General features: G+C 37.3%; 1 protein-coding gene across 4 annotated transcripts; it reads right to left on the reverse strand.

Annotated features, from left to right (window-relative positions):
* Positions 1-228: 228 nt before the first annotated feature.
* On the reverse strand, positions 229-24,110 carry PCF11 (PCF11 cleavage and polyadenylation factor subunit). Of its 4 annotated transcripts, none has more exons than XM_045483815.1 (16): positions 23,598-24,110; positions 19,744-19,869; positions 17,638-17,826; positions 17,091-17,285; positions 15,037-16,154; positions 14,469-14,649; positions 14,272-14,362; positions 11,774-13,338; positions 10,105-10,204; positions 6,952-7,071; positions 6,339-6,441; positions 4,014-4,197; positions 3,342-3,497; positions 2,999-3,091; positions 2,451-2,486; positions 229-1,347 (listed from the first exon to the last, which is right to left on the reverse strand). In XM_045483815.1, the coding sequence occupies exons 1-16, from the start codon at positions 23,787-23,789 to the stop codon at positions 1,132-1,134; spliced, it is 4,665 nt and encodes a 1,554-aa protein (XP_045339771.1). In that variant the 5' UTR covers positions 23,790-24,110; the 3' UTR covers positions 229-1,131. The 4 variants fall into 4 exon arrangements, with proteins under 4 accessions (XP_045339771.1, XP_045339770.1, XP_045339769.1 ...); XM_045483814.1 differs by having other exon boundaries at positions 6,339-6,444; XM_045483813.1 differs by having other exon boundaries at positions 13,879-14,362.
* Between the last annotated feature and the right edge of the window lie 2,143 nt (positions 24,111-26,253).

Here is a 26,253-nt window from a genome sequence, read left to right on the forward strand (position 1 = left end):
AAAAAGTTTGCCAATGCCTACCACATAGCAAGTGCTCAACAAACTGACTTTCACTGTTTTGTATGCCCATCTCCAATAGATGACAGGAAAGATTAATCTTGCATCTCAGAGATCCTGCCTTATATATAGCAGGTGCCATGCTCAGGTTTTAAAGAACAGAGTGATGAACAAAGACGTAAGAAAAAGAAGCCATTCTAAAGCCATTGAAGAAATAAAAAAGATACAAACTTGAAGTTTCTTCATCATTCTATTTATTACATGTATGAATATTAACATCTCATGGTATCCATCTAATTCAGTCAAAACCAACAAAGGAAAAAGGTTAACCATGTTTCAAATGAACATTCTTACAGATTCCCCTGTAACTTAAAATAGAAATATGTTCATCTGCATTAAATTGTTTGACAAATTTGAAAAATGTCACTTAAAAAAAAAAATCACCTTTAGTACTTAAATATATTTGTTAATCGCTTGATGGTATCAGTGTCCAAGTTCAATAAAAGTTGCTTCATTAGATACTTTTCAAAAATGGACATCTGGATGGTTCTCTATAGCTGGAGAGATATATATGCAAAGTCCTATTTCGGTTTAAAAAATTTTTCAAGTCTGGCTTTTCTATTTGAGAAAAGTCCTGCAGTGCTCTCTCACAACCCTCATTTGAAGGATAAAACTAACCAGAATTTGCTTCTTTAATCATGTGAAGCTACTAGAAAAAAAAATCTTTTATGTTGAGGTTGCTGTTTAATTCCATTTTCACCCAATAAAAAGTACAGAAACACTGTCTTTATTTGATGGTGTGCATAAATATTACACTCCATGGATAGCAAAAATATTTTTTATTTATAATTTACAGTTTCACAAGTGAAAATCGTACATTTTTACACATACAATTTCATTTTGTTAAATTTGCACACATCTACAGAACTTTCACACAACAAGCACCTGAAACTGTGCAGGCAGTAGGAAATGCAAATACTAAAATGTATTTATTAACCAAATGATAGCTGAAGGCCCTGCCTCAGCTAGACAATTTATATAGATATATGTCTATATATACATAAAAAATTCTTCACCTTCTAGATCCAACAGCAGCTTTTTTTTAAAAAGAAAAACATACCTTTCTCATTTTATTTAAACTGACTCGACTGTATCACTTTCTGTTTTAATTTCAGTGGGTGTTGCTATGCTTTCCTCTGTACAAGCTGGTGGGGTATCAATTCGTTCTTCCTTAACTTTGGGACTTTCACAGGGTTCCTGCAATTCATTTTTGACAATGTTCAACATAATGTTCAAAGGGTTTTCAACTGGTGTCTTGCTGGGAGATGGTGTACAATCAAATGAAGATGTCTACAAAATGAAAAGCCCTGTGAGTTCTAATTCAAGTTCAAAAGTACCACATTAGTTTTATTTATAAGACCTTTGTGTGGACAAAGAAACATACACATAACAAACAAATAATACCTGCTTCCCCATACATTATAAAAGCAGGCAAATAAATATACTGAGCATTTAATATATCCTCAGCAGTGATCTGAGCTAAGAAAAGCAGTAACCACTGTCAGGCCAAAAGAAGTTGATTAGATATACTTCTATATTTAACCCCAGAGATAGTAACCCCTACATATACTATGGAATTGTGACTATCGTAATTTCAAATACTCTGGCCTCACAAACCATCAAATGTCCTAGAATGTCTACTCTCTTTTGATTACCTAAATGTATCTTCCAAACTGCCTTTTTAATTTTTATTTATTTTTTTAGTTTTTTTTAAGTTTATTTGTTTTGAGAGAGAATAAGCAGGGGAGGGGCAGAGAGAAGAAGAGAGAATTTCCCAAGCAGACTCTGCACTGGCAGCACAGAGCCTGAAGTGGGGCTCAAACCTATGAACTGCAAGATTACCTGAGCCAAAATCAAGAGTCTAACGCTTAACTGACTGAGCCACACAGGTGCCCCTCAAACTCCCTCTTGAACCAGTTAGTGTTTATTGTTTGGTTTTAAGAAATGGTTACTCTCAAATATGAAAATTTGAACTTCTGAAGTCAAGACAGGTCTTTCAGATTTCACATGTGATCACTTTAAAATTATTCCTATGCTATAATATGCTAAGTTTAAAAAAAAAAAAAAAGGGCCGTAAACACTACCCATAACTCTAGAAATCTGTTCACATTATGATCATCCTCTTCAGTTTCCCTCACATTTCTCTGGGCCTACTGTTTTAGTAAAAAACATCAAGATTCAAGTGAATAGAATGCAAGAAATACAGAAATTTCAAAATCTATATCAGATCCTATCAATCTAGCACCAATATTTAGTGAACAACCTAAATGCTACATCAAAACACAAAACAGCTCAATAAAGTTAAACAATATTGCTCTGATGCAAAAAAAAAATAACTGAAAATAGAATTTATTAGTGTACATGAGAAGAAACAGTAATCAAAAAGAACTTACATTTTGATAATCCTCGTAACATGATGGATGATAAATCTGAAGCAAAAAGAAAAACAGTAAGTAGGTATTCACATGTGTGTTCATTTCCAATAGACTATTCTGATAGGATTGTCTTTTTTAATTTACACCAAAAAATAGCTACCTTAGAAAGGTGGCAAAAATCACTTGGTCACATATGTGGATAAAACAAAAATTTCATCCAGTTTCTCTGTAATCTTGCTTTATACATTTAAGTAGATAACATGGTATACTTTTAAGATAGTAACAGTTTTTTTATGATGAATTATAAATTCAGAATTAAAATGATGTGGTTTAGGTAAAAAGAAGATTGACTAGATTCAGATCTACTCTGGGTTTATCGTTAACTAATTCTGCAACTTCTTATATAAAATGAGTATAGAACCAATTGACTGCTAAAATAACTTCCAACTCAAACACTCTATACCTTTTTTATAAGAATCAAAAAACAAAAATTTTTCTTTCCAACTGGTGAGCTAGCCCCTACAAAAAAAATCTAATCTTAACACTTATGAAGAATTGAAAATTACCTTTCCATCTACTCTAATAGCATTTTTTAAATGCCATTCCTCCTCTTCTTCATCCCAGTATTGTTCAAATTGTTCTTGACAGATTTCACAACTCTAAAATAGAATCATAAAAATGAAATTTACAGAACACATTCAATCAACTTAGGTAAAAACATATAAACATTTTATTAAGTGGAAGAAAACTTAAGTGTTATCTGGAAGTTCAATATATAAATACAAAATAAGTTCTAAGGATTTTGCATTCTTCCATGCAAAAATAGTTAACATTTATTTTGCTGTTGTTGGTCACTGATAAGGAAGTCAGGGATGACCAGAGGTAGAAAATTTAATATTCTTTTCTTACCTCAACTGCTCCAGCTGGTCCAGCAGGTACACTTTGGAACTCCTTTTCTTTTGCAGCCTCCTGAGTTTTGAGCACAACTTCTTCATGCACCTTTTCAAAAAACTGGCTCTTTGCACGTTCTTCCAAATCAGCTATTTCCTCAAATTCTATCCAGTCCTTAAAAGGAGTTTATTTAAAAGGAATATTTTCATTTGCTTCTAAACTTTTACTGCTTATCTTCAATATAATAGCATTGAAAGATAAGGGTACATTTACCTATAATATGCTTTAATATTATTTAAAATTATACTTTCTCTATGAACCCCACAACTTAGAGACAGTACAAAGCAACTACTGAACAGTTAAGTTCTTAATGTTCATTTTCCATTACCTCTAGAGTTACAACTACTAATTTAAACAAGATAAATTTCACATAAAATTTTTGATAAAAAAAATAATGTCATAGGAAATTGGAATTTTACAGCTAGTAGAAACTTACGTCCTACTCTTATCTCAACAAAAAGCAAATACATACTCTTCAAATTTATTTTAAAAACGTTTTATATTCTAGGGATCAAATTCTATTTAGAAAATTGATGAGATAGCTCCCAGCAATTATTTAAACTATAACACTTTTTAGAATGATAAGATTTAAGGATTAAAAGATGGTTTAGAGGTATACTGATTACTTACTGTTAAACTGTAGTACCAACGTCTATGAGTGACTTTTCTGCTAACATCTTTTTCAGTTCTGTTTTGCCGATAATGCCAGTCCAAGTGGTCTGCATATACATCTGTCTGTGATGTTGTAAACCTCATTCCACAAGAGTAACACTGAATACCAGTGTACAGCCGATTTATAACGCTATCATAACGTCTATTTTGAAAAACAAAGAAATCATCTTTAGTTCTGATAATGTGGAAAAATGGCCAAAAGCTGGCTGAAACAATACCTAAGATCAATACTGTTCTCTAATATCATGTCACTGACCCTCTTTAAATTAACTTTGGTGAATTTTAGAACATGGAGTCTATCCTCTTATTGATAGGCCTGGCCCAGTTATTTCCTTTCTAGCTAAAAATGGAATGATCATCTGCTAACTAATAAGCCAATAGCTGGCCTGCTCTTAGATTAGTGTCAACATCAAGGTGGACATGGCAGATGGGTATGGCAGAACAAATGGATTTCACCTCTTCAGATCTTTGGAGTTCTGAATGACTCAACTACCCCACCCTCATCTAAAGAATGGTGAAAGTAGTACAAAAGAAATAATAATAGTATACATAACTAAAAAGAAAAATTAGACTCATGGTAAACTGAGGTCACCATCAGTTCTTACAATTCTGAGCTTCCTATTTGGAAAGAAATAAGTATACAAACCAACTAACTGAATAAATAGGGCAGTTATGAACTGTTAATACTAAATAATGATATAATAAAAATGGTTTTATAACTATATGGGGAAGAGTTGGTAGGACAGTAAAAGAGCTGGCTAAATCTTCATTTTCAGGAAATCAAAAGATTGTCTAAATGTGATAAATCAAGAAATCAAGAAAAATATGTATCTTTTAAGAAATAGAGAAATGCAAGGAACCATAACTAACAGTTAAAAATGGTTTAAAAAAAAGCGTCTGGGTGGGGGTATTGGATGGTTCAGTTAAGCATCTGACTCTTGATATTGGCTCAGGTCATCTCAGGGTTTGTTGAGAGCGAGACCCGCTTCCAGCTCTGCGCTGACAGGGTAGAGCCTATTTGGGATTCTCTCTCTGCCACTCCCCACTCACACTCCCTCTCTCTCTTTCAAAATAAATAAATAAACTTAAAAACAATTATTTTTAATGCTTCTGGGTAAAGAGTAAAGCCAGGAAAAAGGGATACTATCTTTTATTATAAGCCTTTATTAGAAGACTTTCATTATAAAACTTTAATTCCATGAATTACAGTTAAAAAAAATTGAGTTTTAAAAGGTGTAATCCATTAGGTGTCTATATTTTTATGAAGTATTCATAAGGATATAATAAGTCCATAAAGCACCTTTAACTTTTTTTATAGGAGTAATACACACAAATAAAATATTAGGAAAAAATATGCACCAAATGTTAAAAGAGTGGTTATCAGTAAAGTTGGAATTGTAGGTTAAATTTATTTTCTTGATTTAACTGAATTTTCTAATTTTCTTTTTTTTTCCTTAATTTTTTTTTTTTTTTTTTTTTTTAATTGCAGTTTTTTCAACGTTTATTTATTTTGGGGACAGAGAGAGACACAGCATGAACGGGGGAGGGGCAGAGAGAGAGGGAGACACAGAATCGGAAACAGGCTCCAGGCTCTGAGCCATCAGCCCAGAGCCTGACGCGGGGCTCGAACTCACGGACCGCAAGATCGTGACCTGGCTGAAGTCGGACGCTTAACCGACTGCGCCACCCAGGCGCCCCAATTTTTTTTTTTTAAGTAGGCTCCATGCCCAACATGGGGCTTAAACTCACAACCCTGAGATCAAGAGTCACATGCTCTACAGAGCATGTAGGAATTTTCTAACTTCCTACAATGAATATGCATTACTTATGAAATGAAAATAGATTTTTTTAAGTTCTTAAATACTAGACTATAAAAATCTCATTTTCCTATCTTCAAAAGCACAAGAATATCAAATACAGAAAAAATGATTAAGAGAAATGGAGATAAAAGGAATACATGATGATTAATACCTATTATTGTAACTCCTTATATTTCCTATACCAAATACAGATATTAAAAAATTGAAATTTGGGGATGGTCTGTTGGCCTAAATACTTGTGCAGCAGACATATTTTAAAATGAAATTTAAAAACATAAAGGCTTCTTGAAGCTTATGTTATGTATATTTCACTACATTAAAGAAAAAGAAAACATGCTTCCTAAATTTTATAAACACTTGAAAGAGGGGTAAAATGAATAGGACTAATAATAACATCCACTGTTTAATTAAAGTCATTGTCCCATTTATCTTGGAAAATTAGAAAGAAAATTAGATTACATACTGTTTCAGTTCTTCAATTGTAAAATTGGTAAGATCTGGAACATCTTGATCTTCATTTTGATCTTCCTCCTCTTCAGGGGCAGGCTGAGCAGCAACTTCATTTACTTCTTCAATTGAAAAAAAAAACAAACTTCTCAATACCGTTCTCTAAGCATTCATTATAGAGGAATACTAAAGTGTCATAAACATACAGAGAATCCCATCTTGTCTATTCACTGTATTTACTGACCAAGGAAACAAATACAATTCTTTGTTTTGATAACTGAAATTAAGTCTGATTTCTTAAAAGTCAATTTTCATGAAATTTTATTTCATCAATATTCAAATTATTTTTAAACACTAAATCAATATAAAATAACTAGTAAAAAGTCTGCACATGGCATTTGCACGAACGTTAAATGAAACAATGTCCACTATAAAGTTACTAGTACCATCTTAGAAAATTTTTAAAGTATTTCATTATAAGCCAATTATATTTCATTTCCAGAAAAAAATTCAAAATTCAAAATTTTAATGACTTTTATCATAACTTATAACATTATAGCAAATCATACATACACCTTTAAAACTTAATAAAGTTTTGTGTACATGCAGTATAGAAAAACCATACTCACGTGTTGTAGCTGAATCAGGCTGGGACAATTTGAGAATTCCTGTTTTTAGCAGTTTTGAAAATAATTCATTTACATCCACCTGACTGAGATGATTATCAGGATATGCCTTTGGAAGGGCTCCTTTAAAAAAATAGCACTCTTAAAATGAAAGTAGAACTCAAAGATGTAAATCATACTATGCATTTTTCAAAGTTTTCTTCAAGATGCCCTATCAATAATAAATTTGGGGAATGCATGGGTGGCTCAGTCGGTTAAGCGTCTGACTTCAGCTCAGGTCCGGTCAGTGAGTTGGCGAGTCCCATGTAAGGTTCTGTGCTGACAGCTCAGAGCCTGGAGCCTGCTTCAGATTCTGCGTCTCCCTTTCTCCCTGCCCCTCCCCCACTCATGCTCGCTCACACGGTGCGTGTGCACGCTCTCTTTCTCTCTCTCTCAAAAATAAACATTAAAGAAAATTAAAAAAATAAAAATAAATTTGAAAAAAATCTTCTTCAGGATGAGTGTAATTATCACAGAAGCTCCTAAAGTGAACTTTTCATTTAGGTCAGCAAGTCCTCATCTCTTAAAAATATATTCTAGGACAAATATTAAAAGTTAACACTGAAAACACTGATACTTTATGAAACTTTATAAGTACTTTATAAATACTTTATTGAGCAGGGCTAAACCCACGACAGGGTATCATGACCTGAGCCAGAATCAAAAGTCGGACGCTTAACCGACTAAGCCACCCAGGCGCCCCAATTACTATTCTTTAAATCAACTGTAAACACAGTATTTTAATGTATTTGTATGTCACTATTATCTATTATGCATCTCACTATACCTCTAGAAAAAAGTTCTGAACTACTAAAAATTTCTCTTCATGACAGGAAATTCAGTTTGCATCCACAATATACATAATCCCTGCTCTTAACCACTGCATACTGTACCCTTAGCACAGTCCGTTGTACACTGCGGGCTAATTAATATTTGTTGAAATGTCTGAATACATGAATGAATAAATTAACCTCAACAGTCAATTACAACACCATTTCACACCCTAGTTTAACATTTACATTTCACTGGGATTAGCTATTTATGTTTCAGAGTTGTAACCAGCTATTCACAAGTCTGTGAGCAGCTGAGTTGAGTGATCAAGGGCATGAACTATGGAAACAGACTCCTGGGATTCTAACTGGAAATCCCATTTTCTAGTTGTGTGACATAACCAAGTTGCATATCTGTGCCTCAGTTTTATAGCTAAAGAAGAGTCATCCTAGAACAATACCTAGCATACAGCAAATGATCAATATGTTTAAATATTTACTACTAGGAGGTGTTTTTACTTTCATTTTCAAGAAGAAACCTTAAGAGAAGCTGAATATAGAACACTGGATGCTTTTCACACCTCTTTAGTAGGAGTGAGCAGAACCTGAAGTAAGGCATACTTAACATCTCACTCAATTCCTGCAACCTACAGGAAAAAGATATGATTTCCTCTGTGACATTGCTATGCCCTGTGTGTATACACATGCACCCCAAGGTTGTAAAAACAAAAAGAAAATTTGCAGTTTTTGCACACTATCTCGTGCTACTCACCCCAACATAACAAATCCTCTACTCAACAAAAAAAAACTGAGTTCTAAAAAGAATACGTTAATACAGCACATGTTACGAAGCACTTTTGCATATACTACCTTATTTGACTCTTAAAAAACAAACTTCCCAAGCAAATACTGACTTTATTGTCTGTCAAGAGGAAGCAACTGAATCCCAGAGAGGATATTTGCTTATACCCTGCCTACCTATAAAGTAGTAAAGTATAGCTTCTAACACTGGTCTTCTGACTTTAGATCCCAGTTCTTTCTTCCCTTTTCAATACGGTGACAACAAAAAAACATTTAAAAAATATTAATTTATCCTAATTGTCAATCTAGGAACTAAAAACACAAGAGTTTTTCAAATTAATTACATGAAATACTTGTGATGACACAATTTAAGAACTAAAGCATAAACTAGAACTTGACTGACTAGGCTTTCCCTAGTTACTTCAGAAGTTTTGGAAAACTCCCTAAATTTGTAACCTAAATAGTGCCACGCTACAGCATGTTTCTTAAAGTGCCTATTTTAATGATTAAAAAAATAAAGCAAGTACCACTACAATTTGGTTGGGCTAGTTCTCAATACACTAAAGCTTTGCAGTTATTTTATAAAATACCATAATTTATATACTTCCCATTGTTTTCAAATTAAATTTAAAATTCACTTTTTTTTTCGTTTATTTTGAGAGGAGAGAGAGAGAGAAAGAAAGAGCGAGAGAACAAGCAGGAGAGGGGCAGAGGGAGATGGAGAGGTAGAGAATCCCAAGCAGGCTCTGCAGCATGGAGCCTGATGGAGTGCTCAAACTCATGATCTAAGCCAAAATCAAGAGTCAGATGCTTAACTAAGACACCCAGGCACCCCAAAACTAAAAATCGCTTTTAAAGCTCTCATATCCAATACAGTTACTGTATCCATAACAATACTGTTATGCCTCATCTCACAGTAACAAAAGAGCTTCTCAGGGGACCTGGCTAGGGACTCAGGTTTTTCTACTTTTTTGTTTTTAAGAAGGCTCTACACCCAACCCAGGGCTTGAACTCACAACCCCAAGATCAAGGGTCACATGCTCTACCAACTAAACCAGCCAGGCACCCTATTTCTACTTTTTTAACATGTTGTGTACAATTATTATTTGAGTGCCCATAAAGACATATGAATGAATCAACTTTATAAAGCAAAGTCCCTAGTATTCACTTCGTGTTTGCTGGATCATCACATATACACAAAACAAAAACTCAAAATATCAAATAACTGAGATTTCTGAGGTTTGTCATTTATTTCATTTTACCTCAACACAAACATCACCCTTTACTCCACCCTCCACAGGTTTCTTTCTTTTTTATGGTCTACAAAACCCTGGCTGACCATGTCTAGCTATAAACAGGATCCAAGTGAATACACATAAACAGTGGAAACAAACTCAAAAAGGGAACACAAATTTCTAGCCAGATTAAATTTCTCTAAACTGCATATCCCCTCTCAAAATTGTCATTTCCTAAAACTGACAAAAATAGCTACTCAACAAAACAGTATTTGTTTTTTGAAAAAACGCTAAGTTCAGAAAGTACATACCTGAAGGATTCTGAACAAATGCTCCAGGATTTTGTGGATGAACTGGTAAAAATTGTTGTCCTTGGCCAAATGCTACTGGCTGAGCAACACCAGTAAGAACCTTTAAGAGAAACCTTGGTTTTAAAAAAGGACATCCTTTCTGTATTTTAACTAAAACTTTAACATTCTGATCATATAAAAATACCAACAGATATCATAAGGTCTGGTTTCTACAATAAAAATGTACAAGTGTAACTTAACTGGATCACTTCATTTCTAGACTTTCTACAAAAATGAAACAATACTCCCTTACCTGTTTCATGGGTTATAAGATATATGAGAAGTTTAAGATACCATGCAAACATAAGATAGCCAACAGTCTGTGTGACCTTACACAAATCACTTTACCTTGCTGATGCTTTCCCTTATTTTACAATAGAACTGATATCTAGAGATATGACCTGTACACAATCATAATGGCTAGCTGTCAGCAAAGCTGAGGCCAGAACTGCTGACCAGACTCCTTCCCACAGATATGAAAAGCCTGCATTAATCAGCAATCTTTTAACTCTTTTTTGATCATCCTGCTTGAACATCATACTTTGGGTTGCAAAGTAGACTGTAAAAGACAAACAACTACTGTACAGACTGCTTGCTATCAATAATGCTTATAACACATTTTAAAATCTTTTTGTTTTACATTTTCTTCCATGAGACATTACTACTATAAAATGAATCTGTCCTAGTAAGAAAATGTCAGTACCTAGAAAAAAAATGAATTTAGCCCAGGAGAATTTCAGCAGGCAAGCAAAGTAGTCATTAATCACACAATGTAAGCACACTGCTTTATAATTATTTCAATATGCATTTTAAAATATATGCAGAACAAAAGCAAAAGAATACCAACAGATGATTGTACAAGTTGAGGTGATGCACTGAATGTATTTGGGAGACATGTCACAAGTTTCCTGTGTTTACATTAATATCACACAACTGTATTCAACTGGAATCAATGGAAAGGTGGTGAAAAGTAGGAAGAAAAGAAAAAGAAAGGCTGTAAAAGCATGGGCAGTTTGATTTTATTTAACTCAGGTTAAGGAAGTTCTTAAAAGTCTAAAAATCCAGCTCCCTATAACTTTAAGGGGCTCCACAGTTCTACAATGTAGCATGAGTCTATGAAACAAACTCACAATTGTGTAATACTTTACTACCTTTGAAACCAAAAAGGAAAAAACATAATGGGGAGGCTATGCATGTGTAAGGGGTAATATGGGAAATCTCTGTATTTCACAGCTCAACTTTGCTGTGAACCTAAAACTATTCTAAACAATAAAGTCCATTAAAAAACAAACACTGTGTGTGTGTGTGTGTGTGTGTGTGTGTGTGTGTGTGTGTGAGAGAGAGAGAGACAGAGAGACAGAGAGACAGAGAGAGAGACAGAGAGACAGAGACAGAGACAGAGAGAGATTTTTACAGATACTGGGAGAGCTAAAATCAATTTTGGATTTAAATTGCAAATTTAAGGCTCAAGACTCTCATCCCACTTGCCTAGCATGTGGACTTTTGGAGTACCTTACAAACTGTTAATCTACAGAATAAATTATCTCCTAAAAATCTTCAAACCCTAGAAACATTAAAATGGTCCACATCTGCAAAGAACATCATTTTAGAGTAACTACAGCAGACTTACCTGTTGAGACGCCTGAATATTTCCTACTGTTATTGGAGCAGGTAAATTGCCAAAGTTTCCAAATTGGGAACTCTGGAGATTCTTTTCATCAAAATAGTGTCCAGAAGCTCTGTTAAGGGGATTCGAGAAACTCTGGTTTCCAGGGCCATGTGGTCCATTAAAATTTGGTCCTTGAGGTGAATCAAACATTTGTTCATGTCTTTGGAACTGTAGTCCTTGGGATGGGGCATTAAAAGCATTGCCAGGTGGATCATTATATGGACCAGACTGATTGAAAGATACTGATTCAAGCCTTTGTGAAGGATGATTGTCAAATCGTGTGCTTTGAAGACCAAGAGGAATATCAAACCTTGATGCTTGCTGGTGTTGTGGGCCATCAAATCTTTGAGGTACACCATCAAATCTTGGTTGAACCTGCTGTCCAGGTGGTCCATCAAATCTCTGTGGGCCTGGCTGACCAGTTCTTTCAAATCTAGGACCTGGCTGCCCATGTAATCCATCAAATCTTGGCAAGAGTGATGGCTGACCTGGCTGCCCATCAAACCTTAAAGCATGACAACCTTCAAATCTTGGACCACCTTGACCTAGAGGCCCTTCAATTCTCAGGCCACCTCCTGGTACAGAAGGACCCTCAAACCTCATTCCACCTCCTTGTTGGACTAACGGTCCTTCAAACCTGATCCCAACCCCTGGCTGACCATGTGGACCCTCAAACCTAAGGTTCCCACCAAGTTGATTATGTTGTCCTTCAAACCTCAAACCAGCTACTGACTGACCATGGGGACCCTCAAACCTCATTCCAACTCCTTGCTGTAGCAAAGGGCCCTCAAATCTGATCCCACCTGCTGGCTGACCATGAGGTCCATCAAACCTAATTGCAGCCCCTGATGGACCATGACCCCCTTCAAATCTAAGTCCACCTACAGGCTGACCTCGGGGATTATCAAATCTAAGTCCACCCACAGGCTGACCATGAGGTCCCTCAAACCGTAGACCACCCACAGGTTGACCCCGATGTCCCTCAAACCTGAGACCACCCACAGGCTGGCCCCCTGGTCCCTCAAATCGCAAACCACCTGCAGATCCCTCAAACCTCAGACCAGGTGAACCTTCAAACCGAAAACCACCTCCTCCTGCCTGACCAATCGGCCCCTCAAACCGCAGAGGCGTCCCTACTGGTCCTGGAGGACCTTCAAATCTCAAAGGACATCCACCTCCTAGCTGACCTTGTGGTCCTTCAAATCTCAAAGGGCCACCTCCCCCCATTTGTCCTGGTGACCCATCAAACCGAAGAGAACCTGGTGTAGGAGGTCCATCAATTCTAGGGCTCAATTTATTAGGTCCTTCAAAAATCATCTTGGTTGGGCCATCTCTTGTTACTGATGGCCTACTAGGTCCATCAAATAATGGTCTGTCTTCAGCTAAAGCTGTAAGTCGCTGATTTGTATCGAGGCCGGCAAATCTTGATGCTGGGCTATCTACAAATGGTTTATCTGAATCTTCGTATCTAGGTCGCTTAAGTGGAAAACGATCATTGAATGGTGACCTCTGCTCTTCTCGTACACCTTTTAAAAAGAAAAAGATGTTATTTTCCCTGAATCTGAATTTTTATTAAATTATCTTAAATCTTTTTATTTTCATGTAAATGTTTAGCCAAAAATATCCAAAACTATCTCACTTTATTAGAGGGGAAGGAAAAGACAGCATATCAAGCAGCAAGAAAGAGGATGCCCTCTACAGTCAGACACACCTGGGTTTAAAAAAAAAAAAAAAAATCCCCATTTTGTCAACTAATTATTTGACTTTGAGAGCAAGTTATTTAACCTCTCTGGTCTTGCTTCCTATCTGTAAAATGGGATAAAATATATTTAATTGGGTTATTGTGAGGATTAAATCAGATTACATATATAAAGAACCTAAGTCAAGTACCTAACACATAGGGTGGTCTTAAGTATTAGCTCCCTTCCCTTCCCTTTGAGGGGAAAAAATGAAACAAAATAAACAAAAGGTAGTCTGAACAGTCACAGAAATCCATCCCCACTTAGCTTGTTCATTTTCCCTTCACTGCTGATTCAATAGGCATAATCTGATTTAACTTTTTCTACCTTTAGCAGAGACTTGCTCGTCATGTCTTCTCCGGCCCTCATGGGGTGAAAGATTCTCAGCATAAGTACGACTCCCAGATATAGGAGAAAGACGTCTTGCTCTTTCACTAAATTGTTCTTTTCTGTCAAACTGTGCTCCACTATTCCTACTTGCATGTTTACTTTTGGATGGCTCACATTCTATTCCAGACAACAAGGCATCGGTCAAAGGGTAGTCAAAAATATCAGGATCTAAGAGATCAAGTCTTGGAAATGAATGCTGAACCTGTGTCCTTTTCAGTTTTGCTTTATGTTCATAGTAGGTTAATTCAGCATCAGATAAGAGAGGTTTCTTTTTTAATCCACCTTTATTTTCTTCTGTAGGACTATCCCGTACATTGCATCTATGTTTACCTTCTTGATACTGAAATAGCTGTCGAATTTGATGCACAACAACAAGGAACTCATCCTGTGTAATTTCACCAGATGCTAAACGTTCACTCGTCTGTGTAGGGGTGATAAAAGGAAATCAAATATTTTAAGTATAAAAAGCACTTACAAAAAAACTTAGACAAAAGAGAATAATGACTACATGTGGTCATAGTAACTACCTTTTGAAGTAATTCTCTTTTGCTTGCAAGAGTTAACTCTTTAGGAATCTGAAGATTGGCATCTACACTTAATCGATGCTGCTGCTTTGGGGTTCGAGGTGACAAGATTCCTTTAGTGCTTGACCAGCTCTCCCTATGCCTTAGATGAGGAGATTTACTATGTTCATCACCCTGTTGTAAGCTGAAACCACAAAAACATGTTACTTCATGAAAATTTTTTCAATTACTCAGGACCATATTCCAAAGGATCTGGTTAAAATGAATACATGTAACTACAAAAGTTAACTAAATGATTAAGAGCACAAGGTCTGAAGTCAGGAAAATCAGACATGAATTCTACTTCTTGCATGTCCTAGACGTGCAGCTTTAGGTAGACTAGTTAACCTTTCTAAACTTGTTTCCTTATCTGTAAAATAGGAATACTAATGGTATTTCACCCAGTTACTGAAAAATAAAAGGAAAAATAAAGCACTAATTACAGCATCCAATAAATATTACCCAGTTTTAAAATTAAGACTGTCTTTAAAACATACGTTATTTTACTTAATTAAAAACGTTAACATCCTACCTTTTATTTTCTTCCCAACCAGATTTCCATCTTTTGGTAGACTTGGAACTTTGCCAATTTTCTATATTCTCCTTTGGTTCAGTGCCGGATTTTGTAGAATGCTGATTCGCAGCTTCTTGTGGTCGTTCCTCTTCAGTCTTTTTTATTCGTCTCGGATCTCGAATATCTTGTTTATTACTCCTTTTAGCATTTCGCTCTTCCCTGGAAGGTAGCGTAAACTCTTCCATATGTGATTGCTTAACTCCTGATTGGCGAATCTTTCCAGCTTTGGGTGTGGAACTTGGAGACATACTCCTCTGCCTTCGTTTGGGTGACCGCCTATCTCTTCTCTTTGGAGAATGTATAATTGGTGATCGAGACTTGGGTGATCGCGATCTTGACCGCTTTCTAGTACTTGATCTCCCTGGTTTTGTCCCTTGTTTTTCTGATTCTTCCGTTATTGTATCCTGCTTTTGTACGATGCCATTGATGATTTTATTTCGACTTCCAACAAGTCGGTGTTCAGATGATTTCATGTGCTCATCTTTGTCCTTTTTTTCTGTAGTTTTTCTCTTGTCTTTTACATCATCATCTTTGCTATCAGTCTTATCCTGAAGATGTTTTTTTAACCTAGGATCTCTCTTGCTCATATCCGACACCCTTGCACTTTCAGATTCTTGATTTTTCAAGTCTTTTGTGTGGGATAATTTGTTTTTCAAAGGTGATGGTGATTTAGATTTAGATTTAGATTTAGAATCTAATTGGTCAAGTTCTTTCTTGGTTATTTTTTCACCTGATTTGCTTTTCTCTTGCTTGGATGAATTTAGTTTTTCAGAGGGTACAGTTTTACTTGTCTTAATATCAGATTGGTTCAATGTGTTCATTAGGAATTCTTTCCTGTGACTCTGATCTTTTCCATGCGAAGAATGTTGACTCATCCTATTAAGACGGGGATCCCGATTAGTTCCTTTCAAATCCTGAATTTGTAAGGATGGACCTGGACGGCTTTTCTCTGGTTGCACAGGAACTTGATGGGGAGGTTTAACAGCCAAAGGGGGAATCTGTGGAACATGTAATTTGGATGGTGCAGATCCAGGACCTAAGTTGGATGTCTCCTGCTGAACGCTAAGAGAAACTGCCTGAAATACAAAATAAACGTTTATGTTAATACATAAAACATGCAGATTATCTGTCAGGAAAACAAAAAATAAAGAATGTAATGTTTTTTCAATAAATCCATTCAATACTACAGTTACATTGTATACTTCTAGTGTTTAAGTGGAGATTAAAATGAAGAGAGAACGTTCATGTACTTATGGGGCTTGTTATTTCTTACTAGTCCTTTACTTTGGGGTTTTTGTAATGTAATCTTTAAGAGAATGAAAAAAACATCCTCCCTCTTCCTAATTATGCAGTATTCTGAGCCAGACTGCTACTAAGAAATTACCAAATAAATCACTGCACCCTAGGTGCACAAGAATCAGAGTCATTCCAGCTAAATTTTAGGTCATAAAATTTAGTTCCTCCTAATGTCACTGATAATGAACTTGATAAAATCTTGCCTTCCTGCACTTCCTCACTCTCAAATTCAAGTGCTAAGTAAAATAACTTAGTAAAAGGTCATTCATGCATGGAAGTAGGTAATCTTCCTGGCCTCCTTAATTTTGTGATGGCTTTTCTTTCATAGGCTTTAGGAACTGGATTTCTACTCCTGAAACCTAAGCTCATAAAACATTAAAGACTACGCAAAAACATTCACAACAACACACCTAACCATCTTGGGACAGGTCTTAAGTCCACTTGATATAATGTTAAACTAAGGTGTTATCTTAAAAGATAGCAATTTAACAGAAAAAAGTACTTGAAAGAAACTAGTGTATAGTTTATACTCGTGAGTTTTACAATAAGGAAATAAAAATTTGGTGTAATAAAGGTACCATAATTTACAAAATAAATGTGGAAAAATACACTCACTAATAAAAATAACATGCTAATACAATTCAAATACAAAATAATTACTTCTCTATCTGAAGACAGGTTTAAAATATTTAAAATGCCAAATCTCCTCTACTTACCAGTTGTGCCTTAGCTTGTTCTAGCTCAAGCTCCAGCTTTTTCTGCTGAAGTTCTAACAACTGTTTTTGTTTTGCCAGTAACTGCTGCCTTATTAGTTGTTCTTGAGTAAGATTCTTCTGTATATCAGGAACAATTGGAGGAGTGGAGATGCTAGGGGAACTGACCACTGTGCCAGGTGTTGAAGGCTCTTCGGGCTATAAGAGAAAATAATGTGTTAAAAATATATATTTCACGGCTAAAAAGGAAGCTAAGGAGGAACTAAAAATTATCAGCTGACCTCTTAATAAATATTATCCATAATCATAAATGGCTTGTCATGTTTAAAGCACACAAAAAAATCTTCCAAAAATTTAAAAACCGAAATAAGGATATTATGTAACACCTCAACAAGAAGAATGTACTTTAAATGCACTGTGAACCTGAGTGAAAAAAGTTTTTTTGTAACGAAACTAATTTAGCACGGGGTATTCTTGAGATTTCAAACAAGAAATTTTAGGTAAATCGAAATCTGATAAAGTATTATATACCATTCATATTAAAACTTACCGATTTATTTAAAAATTTAGGATTCACATGGATGCTAGATGTATTCACATTGGGGGGCAGAGGTTTAATAGGCCAAGCAGGATCTAACGAATTGACTCTGACATCCAGGGCATAAAGTTTCTTCAAAGGGAATATTTCATCCCATGTGGAACGTAATTTAAATAAACTTTTTCTAGTATTTTCATCCACCTAGAACAACAGAACAATTCTATGGCTTGTTAAGTTACTATAGAATGTTTTAATTATTAAGAATTAAAGCTATATAAATCTCTGTTCTCAATACAGCAAACATACCACTCATTCATAAATATGTACAACAGTAATAACTTATTAAAGGTATATTTGGTTTGAAAATGTAAAGTTAAATAAGAAACTTCTCCTTCAAAAAAATTCAGAAAAATTAAAGTCATTGTCCCCTGGCCTTTATGAAAGCAAACAACTAAGCAATTCTATTTTTAACAGTACAAAATGTTTCCAAATTTTAGGGCTTGATATAGTATTCCTTATGTTACTCTTACTCTGGACAAAAGTGTAAAACAACTAGAAATTAGTTGAACCTGTAAGACAAATCTGTCTCCCTAACCAATCTTCTGCAATACAATATGGTTGGCACCTATGAACAAGTTATTTGTGGTATGGAAGACACCATAAAAATTGAAATTCACAGGTATCTTACCCACTGTTGAGCTTCAGTGTTACCTAACTATGACAGGAATAACAATAACAAGGATATTCAGAAACTAGTTAGCAGAGACACCTAGTACTTGGGAAAACTGAATTAGAATTTTAACTTTAGGATAATAAAGCCTGGCCTATATTCAAGTCTTTAGAGAATTATATTTATTATAGTCATTTTCATCAACTGCAGGGTCAAAGCCCTGTTAGATTCAGTAATATTCTACCAAACACCCAACTAAATTTGAACATAATGAAACTGAAACCAAGAAGCTGGTTTAGCTCCCCAACTCCTGTAATGCAAAGTTGGCTTCTTAGACTACAGCTTCAGGTAAGCAGTATTTAGCCAAGGTCTACAATACACTATTCATCAACAAGCCCCTTAATACAATTTGAAACCCAGCTTTCCACATTTCTTCTGCATATACTTACTAGCAGTATTTTTTTCTAAGAACTGAGAAGAAAAAAATTACTCAAGTAGCAACTACTTGAGTAAAACAAACAAGTAACAAACAAGTAAAATCTGTTCCAACAAACAAGTAAAATCTGATATTTCTTTCAAAATAATTCCAATTCTCCAAGTCTGACAACTGTAAGATTTCTCCAAACACAACAGGTTCAGCTAATAAAAGATAAGAACTACCATTTTTTTTTATGTTAGGTAACAAGATTTAAAACTAAATTACTTATAAATGTCCTTTTGCTAAGTGTGAAAGATCAAGTCTGGCAGGAAGAGAATGGATTACTCCAGCAAATCCCTTGTCTTCCTCAGCCTAATACTGTATTAAACAAACTACCAGATACAATGTTATGGAAGGAAGAAGTTGCAATCTCTGGGTATAGAAACTAACAAGCCTTTCTTCTAAACACTAAGAGGGGATTAAGAGTATTTCCAAAATAACTTAAAGCAATTAACTGGTCCACCATTCACACATACCTATTACATTCACAGAAAACACACTTGAACAAAGTAACAGGAAACATTTCTGCGGGCGGGGGAGGGGGGGGGATCACAAAAGTTTCAGGCACCAATCACACGCTGGGACACACAGGAAGATTATGCTTTTCCAGGTAGGAATAGTCAACATCCTAACACCAAAAACTGCAACAATGAAATTTGAAGTATTCTTGATAGCTTCAGATATTTTTGCCCATATTTTAGTGATGGAACAGACCTTCAATCAAATGAACTCAATTAAAAACAAAACAAATTCTAAAAGCAAACCCCATCTATTCTTGAATGGATAATGGAAAAGCCCTAGAATCTGCTTTAAAGATCTAACATAAAACACTAACTTTAGCATGGTACTTGATAAATATCCAAGAGAATAAAACATTTCACCACCCAAGAAAACCCAACACAAACACAAGTATTTATTTAATCAGGAACACATTTTTTAAAAATTCAAATGTTTCTAAATGCATATATACCTTTTCAAACACACAAATAAATGTTGCAACTAGATTTTTAGTAAAGGCAGTGAGATACTCTCTTCCAACGTTTTTCACGATAGAATCCATAAGGTACATAACAGGAAGCTTCTCTGAGGAAGGAGCCTGAAGTGATAAAAAGAAACTGAGAAGTTTAGTATAATGAATTGTCACCAAAGAATTACTTTTAAAAGTGAGTTTTCAAACATACAATACAGATTTCTATTCTTGTTGACGCTAAATACTTTCGAATTAATATTAACCTTTATGAAACTTAAATGTTCAATCAAGGTGTCATCTCTTACAATGATCTTTAGTTGAGCATATAAAATTAGCTCAGAAATACCAGAAAGACAAACCGTAATCTTTAGCACATTCATTTAACACTCGATGTAATTTCAGGTTCATACGGTAAAAAGACCTGTGTTTTAAGTGAGCAAAAAGGGGAAAGGGTATTTTCTGTAACCCAAGTGTAAGCTTTGTGACTCCCATTAACTTAGAATAGTGTGCCTAGACTCAACGAAGTAAAGTTTCCAGACTTCTGGCAGAAACCCTAATTTTCTTAGGCATATTTTATATGTTAGACTCTATGACGCTTTTGTTACCTGTAAAATCATTAGGATTACTTTTCTATAATCCAATGAACAAAGAAATTAAGTACACTTCACATATGAAGTTAATGGCAAAAAAACACTCTGAAACTTGCACAAGGACATGCAGGAAGGTGCAAGTTGTTACTGATACAAGAAAAACTGGATGGAGCAGCTGCTGAGTCATGTAAATCAGGTTGAACTTGACTCTGGAAACCAGGATTTGTCCTGAAGATTTTCTTCACAGCATGGACTCTCCGTCGAAATATTTTTCCTCTGACATGCACAAACCAGTGTTTCTAAATTTGTGCAAAGCCAGTGTGGTGATGCTGATACAGGTGGCCCTTTCCAAAGCAAAGAAATGTTGCCCCCAGTTCAACTGCAATGCCTAACCCACCACTGGCTTTTAGAATGTACAGCAAGTTTCCAGAAAGCATCAGCAGGTTCACAGACTTGAGGAGCATTAAGACACACCATAAAAAGTGTTAACTCCGACTCCACAGGAGCACCCATGATTTAAAGACAAAATAAAAAAAAAAAAATTATCCCCATTTACCCATCCCATGTGTATCGGAATCTTAACCCTGAACAACACTTACCCATAGCTATCTGTAGCTAGGGTAGGCTCACAGTTCTGCAGTACACAACGCCATCATATTTCACAAAACCAATTGCCCATACAAGTGTGTGGAAGTGCTCTTGCTTCTGATAACACCTTTACAACCAAAGTTGGCCAAGGAAACCTTTGAATAACTTTGTATGAAAAATTTCTTTTAGGGTCCTAATAAAAGGGTTCACAAGGCCACTGCATGTGGGTATACTAGTAAGTACCAACATGTCCAATGCTTTATTGCTGTGTCTTTATCTTACCATGTCATGTTTTATACCATTTTAGTCATTGTTGTACTTATGAAGACAGGCTCTCTTTAAAACCAAAATCTGTTCAGTAGGCTAATTTTTTTATTGTACAAGTGAATCCTGTATGTAATATTTTTTCACTACTACTGCCTCATGGGAAGAGTCAAATTAGGTGTGAATCCTTTAGTAATGCCGAGACGCTAGAGAATAAGGACACAAACATTCACCTCCAGAAACACAAAACCAAGCCAGTTTGCTACCAAATGACAGAAAATCCCTCCCCTCACCCTCAACCCCAACCCTGATTATTTCCCCAGTGACTTTTACATCTTTTCCTCAACCTGGCTTTCCAAAAATAACCAGGAAACGTGTGCCAAAAAAATTTTCAGCTTTTATCAGCAAATAGTCCATCTATTTTCACCACTCTGTGTCGCCATACACAAATACAAATTTTAATGTGGTCACTATCGTCAGCATTTAGTTTTCACTTCTCGAAGGTCTTCTGGATCCATTAAAAACCAGCAAGGAAACTGTTGAGTGACAACCTGAACTGCTAAATATTAGACTCTGTGGAATATTAGTAATCCCCAAACTACTAGGTAATTAGATTTTAAAAATCAATGTTATTTAAAAAAAAAAAGAAAGAAAGAAAGAAACGCAAGTGTTTTGTTTTTTAAAAAAGGCATTCAATGTCAAGGTAAGCCTTCAACAAGGCAAAAACTAAGTTTTCACTTCCAACATGTTTGTGATATCAATAAAAAGGATGTTGAGTATGAGGAATGCTTCCTTTTTAAGTCTCATACTTTAAAAAAAGAACAATAGCTGTTTCACAGACATTCACAGGAAAAGGTGAATGAAGACTTGTATTTTAGCTGTCAGACTGAGCATGACAAACTTGTTGGGCCCTTAAAAACAAAACAAAACATCTTTACTTTTTTGTCCTCTTTAAATTAAGGTATGAAAGGACCACCTGAAACCGTGTATCTTGTGAACAGATTTACCCAAAAGAGTGGATGGAACCTAAAGAATGAACCCAAGTCACTTAAAGACTTTTGTTTAAAACACACAACCACGTAGATAAAAATAAGTCTTGGAAACAGATTCTACACCTTACAAAGGTAAATAAAAAAGACAAATACATATTTTATATGTTTTATTCACAAATTTTATAATACCAGTCACACATTTCAAAACCATTTATTAAGAGTCAGACCACTCAGTTGTACACTAGACAGAAACCGCCTCTAAACAATATATTGGTGGTTGTTGTTAAAGTGGCCTTTTAAAAGGGGTTCACTCTGCTAAAAGGAGGCTCATCCTGTTAATTTCAATCACTAACAACTAGAAAAAACTGAACCATAGTACAAGCTTGAAAAATAACTTAAAACGTAATACTGGGAAGCTATTAAAACTCATTATGATAACTAAGTTTAACAGTAACTTAAATGACATCGCTCCCACATGAATCCACAGAAGAGGAGGACTACAGGGAAATATAGGGTGGCAGAGGACCACTTCTGTCAAGGGGTGAAGAAAAGCACGTCTTCACTATCAGGGAAGGGAGGAAAAAAAGAGAAAAGGAAGAGGAGGAGGGACTGAACTTTTCAAAAAAAAACTGCAAGTACTTGTTACCCACTGGGCCAGTTCTCCACCTACAGGTTGGATAAGATCTCCTCCCCCCACCCGAACCCCGCCCGAACCCCCAATTTCCCGTATTTTGGGGCAAATTAGACCCTCCGATAGGAGAATAAAAGTTCGATCTGGCCGCCCCCACCCCAAAACGGGGCTGACGGGTGTGAGCAGCTGCCTGGCTGGCAGGGAATGGATTCTCCTCTCTTCCCTTTCGCATCATGTGCTTTTCAGGCGCCATGTTGGGCTCCTAACAGGCGGCTGCTCCACTCGGGGCCAATTCCCTACTCCCACCCACCAACAGCTCGCTCCCAGGTCCCCCTTCACCTCCTTCCAACCCACAGAGCACAATTACCCAAAAGGGTAAGGGGGTGGGGGTGGGGGTGGGGGCGGGGAATGGGAGAACCACCACTCCCCACCTTCCCGGGGGTTAAAATGGTTTTAACTCTTACTTCCCCACACCACAAACTGCCTTTTAAGTACCCCCCTCCCCAAAGGGCTCTATTCAAAACGTGTGTGTCGGGATATACAATGCGGTGGCCTAAATAGGGAGTTGGTAAGCGGAAGTGGGACTCCACCCTTTATCCTCCCCACTCCCTCCCCCCCAAGAGAGGCCCACGCTCGAAGCCTGGGCCAGAGACCGAGCCTGAGTTGGGAGGTGGAGGGTTGGAGAGGAGGAACACTGTCCCCCTTTGGATGGAAGCGAGACCTGGGATGAGGCTGACACTAAAATCAGGGAGTATTAGAAGAATAGGAGGCTGCGGGGTGTATAAAAACCTTGGCGGTTTGGGCCTCGATGAGAGAGACGATCTCCTTGGCGAAGGGCAGGTTCTCCTCGGCTAGAATGGTCAGCATATTGATGTGCGGTTTGCTATTGAAGGTCAGGTCTTCGAGTGATGATTGATAATCCCGACAGGCGTCCTCCCGGGCCCCCGCAGTACCGGCCTCGGCCGGCGTCTGCTCTGACATTGCGCCGCGGCCCCCCTCCGAGGTCCGCCGCAGCTGAAGCTGAAGCCGCTCTCGATACCCCGCCTCCCTTCCGACTCCTCTTCCTCTCCCCGGGTCTCTCGCGGCTCCGGCTTCACCACATGCTGACCGCGGAGGGGGGTTAGGGGACGACACAGGGGGAACCTCGGGTATGAAACGCCGCCGTCTCAAGGGTGATCTCCGTCCACTTCCAGCCGCCACAGAAGCTTCTTTCTCCACAGACACAAAATGGCGGCGGCAGTGGCGGCTCCAGCTCCGAAAATGTCTGTGTTCCCAACCGCTGCGTCGTGCGAAATGAGCAAGGGGAGGGGAAATGTGCGGTAAAAGGGCGGGGCCGTTGAGAAAACCAGGGGTGATTGGTTCATCCAGTAACGTCACAAGCCCCGCCTTCGGCCCTTCCGCAGGGCGTCCTGGCACGGCCTTCTTCTCCCGGCCCTACCCGGGCTTTCGCAACACCTACTGTTCAGAGGTGCGGTGAAAAAGACGGCCCCTCTCATTGGCTGATTCATAAAGGACTGTTCGGTCATTTGTTACCATAACAACCCATTCAGGGAGGCCAATAGGCTTGGGGGAGCCTGTTCCCGAGGCCCAACCCAACCAGCTTAAGGAGAAAGCTCAGCCGTTCCCTCCCCTCGTCCCTCCCTCCGCAATACCCTAGCCACTGAGCGGTTCCGTCAATCATCCTCCCTCCCGCCTGCCCTGGCGGCCGCGGCCAGGTGGTGGGGGCTGAAGGGAGCGAAGGCTTTCGGCCCGCCACACCCCACCTCGCCGCTGGCGACTCAGGTGCTCCCGAGAGCCTGGGCGGGTCCAGCTGCGGGGCAGATTGTCCCTCCTGGAACTGACACAGGGAGTGAGACGCCGAATTTACCCGGAACCTGGGGAAGTGGTCTCCACGCTGCTTCCAACATCCACAAACAAAAACACCTAGGCCATCTTTCTTGAGTCGAATCCCCGGGAAAAGGCTTTTATTTAGAGTTGTGTGCGAAAGGCTTTTCCGTAGGGATTTGGAGATCTTTGGGGAGCCGACTCAGATCTCTAGGAAGGGTTTCTCAAAAGCCACACCCAGCCTCTAGCCTGATATCTCCTCTCTCTCAATCTTCACTTCGAAACAGCCTTAGAATACGCTATTTGGGGCACGTAGGAGAGAGTCTCTTCGTGCGAGCGTCTTTTCCCAGACTTCTAAAATCCTATTTGGAGGCTGGAAGTGATGCTCTCGAAACACAAAGCATTCAAATAGTTCTGCCCTGGAGCTGCATCATAACACAATAAACTAAAAGGGTTGACCGTTTTTTGTTTTTGTTTTTTTTCATTGAAGAGATGGTAACCTAAATGTAGTTTAAAAAAAAAAAAAAACAACAGGTATTAATTACGTAAAATTTGATTCACGATTGTCCTCCTTAGGCTACTAGGGCCTGCAGAAATACCTTGTTCTCCAGTGGAAACCGCTCTTAAGAATTAAGTGAATTCCTTTATTTGTCCCATATAAAGTAACATTTTCATGTCTTATTTTTGTTCGGTTTTTGAGTTTTTTAAAGCAGCTTTATTGAAGTATATAGTAAACTGCACATACGTAAAACGTACAAGATTGTTTTGACATGAGACTATTTTGACGTGCTACCACATATGAATGAGAAGTAAAGTCTGGGTAAAGTAAAGCCTGTCTTTTCTCATTTGAATCTAGGAAATATTGTTGCATAGGTTTTATTGATTTCAGTAATTTCATACCACTGTTAGTGGTGATATTTAGATATAGTAAGCACAGTTAAAATTAAGGAACTTTGAAAGTTCCTGCTTTCTGGAGGGTAATGTCCCGGGTAAAGCAGTCCTCCAATAGGTTTCCTTGTAATTTTAAAAGTGAATTTAGTTACTAAACTTTGAGTTATAAAAGCCGTCCACCTTTTGTTATTTTTTATATTCTGTTAACAACCAAGTGCACTTTATTTTTATTTTTTTTTAATTTTTTTTTCAACGTTTATTTATTTTTTTTGGGACAGAGAGAGACAGAGCATGAACGGGGGAGGGGGAGGGGCAGAGAGAGAGGGAGACACAGAATCGGAAACAGGCTCCAGGCTCTGAGCCATCAGCCCATAGCCTGACGCGGGGCTCGAACTTACGGACCGCCAGATCGTGACCTGGCTGAAGTCGGACGCTTAACCGACTGCGCCACCCAGGCGCCCCCCAAGTGCACTTTAAAAAGAGTTTTCAAAGCTCTAATTTTGCTTCTATTGTATCCCTAACACATTGCAGAGCAAACAATATATGCTTGGGATTTAAATCAACAAATCTGTGTACCCTCAAAAGACATGAAAAACTCAAGTGCTGTAGCAATCTCTTTCAAATCATGTGCTAAACTACAACAAGAACCTTTATTATTATTATTTTTTACTTATTTATTTTATTTTTAAGTGAGCTCTGTGCCCAACCTGGGGCTTGAACACACAACCAA

This window comes from Leopardus geoffroyi, chromosome D1, assembly GCF_018350155.1.
Source record: "Leopardus geoffroyi isolate Oge1 chromosome D1, O.geoffroyi_Oge1_pat1.0, whole genome shotgun sequence".
NCBI classification, from domain to species: Eukaryota; Metazoa; Chordata; class Mammalia; order Carnivora; family Felidae; genus Leopardus; species Leopardus geoffroyi.